The sequence below is a fragment of the Trachymyrmex septentrionalis genome, unplaced genomic scaffold, assembly GCF_001594115.1.
Source record: "Trachymyrmex septentrionalis isolate Tsep2-gDNA-1 unplaced genomic scaffold, Tsep1.0 scaffold56, whole genome shotgun sequence".
NCBI classification, from domain to species: Eukaryota; Metazoa; Arthropoda; class Insecta; order Hymenoptera; family Formicidae; genus Trachymyrmex; species Trachymyrmex septentrionalis.
In genome coordinates, this window is record NW_017305735.1 from 1,358,232 (window position 1) to 1,363,143 (window position 4,912).

General features: G+C 28.0%; 1 protein-coding gene across 1 annotated transcript in view; it reads left to right on the forward strand.

The window, feature by feature from the left end:
- Nucleotides 1-4,912, forward strand: part of LOC108752147 — a 35,155-nt gene that overhangs the window by 20,164 nt on the left and 10,079 nt on the right. The window contains exons 2-3 of the mRNA XM_018492796.1: nt 3,117-3,224; nt 4,265-4,429. Coding sequence (XP_018348298.1) covers nt 3,117-3,224; nt 4,265-4,429 — 273 coding nt within the window. The remainder of the gene's footprint in view (nt 1-3,116; nt 3,225-4,264; nt 4,430-4,912) is intronic.

Here is a 4,912-nt window from a genome sequence, read left to right on the forward strand (position 1 = left end):
CGTGTATGCACGCTCTAATCTAATTATTATTGACTATATTGATCAAATGTGATATCGATAAACAGCAAAATACTGTCATAATATCTTGCTATTGATTTCATATGCTCTCTTTAATATATTTTGATAAAAAAACTTACGCTGTTTATGAAAAGAAAATAAAACTAACATAATCGAGTAATTAGATTGTTTGCCAGAAGACTTGAACATATTTATATTTTTATATGCTCAATTTTATCATAAACAGTCTTTTGATTACTTGTGACTTTTTTTTAGTTTTATTTACTTTTTGTAATGTTTCGTTCATAAACCGTTTGCAATTTTTTCGCATTTCACAAAAACGTAAGTACAATATTTCGGTGAAATTATAGACAAATTTAAAAAAATATATTTTAAAGAGGAAGAATATACAGTTTCAAAATCGAGCATTTGAATTTTGTCTCTATGATATATTTTCCTCCTAAATTATATAAAATTGACATTTTTTTATTATATAAAATTGACATTTTTGTGATTTTTTTAAGTGCTCTTTCTGGATGAAACATCGAACAAAATTTAACCGAGCAGCATTTTAAAATATACTTTTTAAGCTTTAATAAATGTTTTTTAAAAAAATTGTTACGACGCTTTCTCGTAAAGAAATCTAGAGATATATTTAAAGAAGTATTTTTTATATACAGATTGATTAACCAAAGAGGCATGTTTTTGTATGAGTTACAGCTACTACGATCTAATAATTGCGCCGTAAAGCTCAATGCGTATTCTTAAGCGTTGTGTACTCTTGGGCAATCTTAACCTACTTGTTTAAAAATTATTTATATAAATATGTAGAAAATTATGATTACATTGCGCTTTGTAAGTCGTTATAAATCAAATTATTTGTTGTTTGGTTTTTGTAATTGGTTTCAGAACATATTTATGACTAAAATTTTTTGATTGATATAAGGCTGATATCGGCTTTTTTAATTCATTTTTTTTCAGTAAGCTTTATAATATATATTTGCGCGTTATCTCTCAAGGAAAGGGTATTTCAATTTTTACACAATAACACTTTGATGTAAAAATTATGCTGTCTTTTTTGTCAGGCTCGCTAATGTTTTTGCAGGAAAGAGCTAGAAAGTATTTGTTTGCTTCTCTCTTCTCTGTTGAATCGTTGTTTTTTATAATTTTTAATGTAGGGAAAGCGCGTTTCCAGTATATTATAGAGTATAGAGCTTATTGATTTTTTGCCTGATACTTTTAGCTAATAATGTACGGCTAAAACATTTTTAAAAGAGATGAAAATTTCTTAGTTCTATACCGTGCAATTTTTGCGTGCTTCTAGTTGCGGAGAATAAAATGTTGTCACAACAGCGATTCGCATTAATATCCTTTCTGCTTGAAAACGTACGGCAAACCTTTCAAGGTGCATTAAGTGACTTTTGGATGCGTCGCTAGATATACCATCAAATAATTACTGAGGCTGTCGCTTCCACGAGCGTCCACGCCATCCTAACCACTGGAAAATTATCTCCAAAAAACACATCCTTCGTGAGATGGGACGCAAATATTTATCGAATAGATATCGAAATATTTTTTAAATATTTCAAAGAATAAAAAATTTATTTCAAGTCAAAATAAAAAATAATTTTAAACTTATCAGTATGATATATATCCTGATTCCCTAAATTGTCGGGAATCATCAATTTGGAATTTGCGTTATTTATGTAATTTCGATTTATATTTTATATTGATAAGGACTTGAATTGAAGAGTTGAAACGTATATTTTATTTGTTTTATTATATTCACACGAAAACTAAAGAATTTCTGTGCATCCGAATAGCTGATGTAGGCTCTGAGGGGCTTTTTTACATTTTTTACTGATAGATTCTTTCGAGCTTCATTATATTATATATATTAGTAATAATTATATTTTTATAGTTTTATATCGGAATCGTTTTCAACGACCAAAAATCTATAAGTATTACTTGATCGCGTTTGTGTCTAGAAAGAAAGTTTTTTGTTGAACAGTATTATTTGTAATACTGCTTGTATCGCAGTTAATAATTTATATCCTTTATTGTATACTCAGACCTTTTAAATTGTCACGTTTGTTTAAAATATGATATTTATATATGAATAATTAACTGTATTGGTTCCATATATTATTCAAGTCGTTAATATTCATTAACGCAAAATGTCGTTGACATGTTTCGTTATTTATCGCGAGCGCGTTTTGAGAAATAATTATAATGCAACTCACGTGCCGCTGCCTGCCCGACTCAATCGTATCTCGTTTTGCGCCGATGGCAAGTAAGGTCAGCATATGTATACAATACAGTAATGTTGTATACGTTACAAAAGACAAACATTAAACACCGGTGCCACTGTGCCAGTCGATTCCTTGTTGCCATGAAACTTGCACGTAAAGAGAAAACTGAGAAACATTCATAGCATTATAATTAATCATTTTATAAACGTTTTATTTATTATTGTTTATAAATCGTTAATGAAATATCCTAGTTTATATTTTTCTGTTAAAAATTGAAATAAAGAATAAGTTAATCGATTTATTTGAAAATAATTGTAATTTATAGTAATAATTGTAACTGTTCTTCTGTTAGAACTGTTTTTTAGCAGTGTTGTATTTATTTGATTTGATACTGATTCTAGCGTTTATAAAAATATATTTAAAAGAATGTTTACAATTACCTAACGTAAAAAATGATATTGTTTTACATTTCTTTAATTTTTAACGTATGTATCTCTCAGAAAATAAAAAAATATAATTCTTAAAAAAATACTTTGCTTCGTAACTTTTGTTAGTAAAAAAGTGTATATGTATTATTATTTATTATTTTAGTTCACTTTTTATATTTTTTTTATTTTTATGTAGAATGATTATATATTAATTTATCATTCTAATTTCTCTATAATTTACAATTCAAATAGCGTTGAATAAAATTGACGTACTAAATTATACATTCTAGAATTACTTGATGTAGGTCATACTATTTTATCGATGGTCAGCTTGTTTCGATAAAATTACAAATGAATTTATACTGGTTTTTACCGTGTTTTCCGCAAGAGAAAAAAATAAAATTTTTATATCCAATTTTTCCTATTTATATTGTTACAGCTGGTACTGCCGCGGAGAAGGGTTACTTCGGACCATGGAGACAATGTAAACTCCTTCTTTATGGACGTGAGTGGTGCGGCCAAAGCGTCTCCAGGTTCCAACCAGTGTGTAAGTTTTATTTTATGTGTGACTATATAAAAATTGATGATATTTTTATAATGCCACTTTTCGCCAGAACGATATCATTTTTCTACGAAATCTTTATAGCTTAATTCTGATTTTGATAGTAATAGTAAAACAATAATTACCGTAAAGCGTTCTCTCTACCATTTATCTCTCTATACATATCAGTTATTGCGAGGAATATTTCCGAAGCCTCAGTGGTCGAGATGGTTAAGATACCCGCCCCGGAAAGTCTCAAGTTCTTGGCTGAGGTAATATTTTTCGCAATAAGTTCCTTATATTTTCTAATTTAATTTAAGGGGGGATTATTAATATTTCAGATTGATTGAAAGTTCGAAAGTTATCGACGCGCAGTTATGTCTGAAATAAATTTATTTAATAAATACATAATAATGTAATATTTGAAACATCCTACTTTGATTGTAATTGGCTGTTTTATATTATAGTTTGAAAACAATAGTTACGTATGAGATCTTGAATAATGTCGATTCTTATAAACATTCATTTCTAGAAAATTAACAAGAAAGATAAATTGATTAATGCTCGGTATGGTCAATTATTTAGATGAGCGTATTTTTTTGTATATTTTTCAATTTTTCCTACGTAAATTTAAATTGTTTAAATAAAGCCATGAAATATTACGATTTTTAATTAAAAGTTAAATGTATTAAATGTGTTGAATCAGTTACAATTTTAGTATTAAACGATTTTAAATATTGCATAACGACTATTTATGTTATATATTTCTGATCAATACCATAGCTTTATTTAGTTTTTTAATAAAATTCACGAAAAATTTATACATTGTGTGAGTTGTTAAAATTAATGAAAATCCTATGATAAATTATTCTCTTTATTCTATTCTTTTATCATTTCTTCAATCGCAAAAAATGTTGCATATGAAAAAAAGCGAGTTGTGTAATTACGCAGCGCCAAAAATTCCTACGGCTATAGAAAGCTCTAAGCAATGCAGGATTACATTACAATGCAGTAGAATTACGACGAGATTTTTCCTTTATTTCCAGTGGCTGTGTGGGTGGCGGGATTAGCTGCCGCTGCCGCTTCTGCCCTTTTGGGGATTCTGGTCGCTTTGGCTGTGCTTCAATTAGCGATGGCCTCTTCTGCGAAGCGAGTTATAATTTCATACAGTACTGCCTTAATAGGCAAAGTCGCCCTTGCTACATTGGCAAGTGAGTATAAATTATGTTCTAATATGTAAATGAAGAAAAAGAGAGAGAGAGAGAGAGAGAGAGAGAGAAGAGAAAAAAATTTTCAAAACAATTGGAATATTTTGCTTAGCTAATTTACTAATGTAAAATCATACTTAATGTTACATAGTTAATCAAAATTATATTTACTTATAAAAAAATAAGATAAACTGATGAATTTGAATTAAAATTTTGAGCTTTGGTTTCTGTTGAAGATGGTTAATAAATTAACAGAAACGTATTTTTTTTATGATGACGAATTGTTAAATATTTTTGAAAAAATACCTTAAATAGTTTAATATTAAATATTATTTACTAAAATATTTGCGCACTGTTTACAGCGTCGATTTCTATAAGCCAAAACTTTTCTTGTTTTATAGGAAATATATATATACAACCATATCGGCACGCAATTATCATTTCTGAAATTATAATTTATTTAAATAAATATATATAATAGTTCAA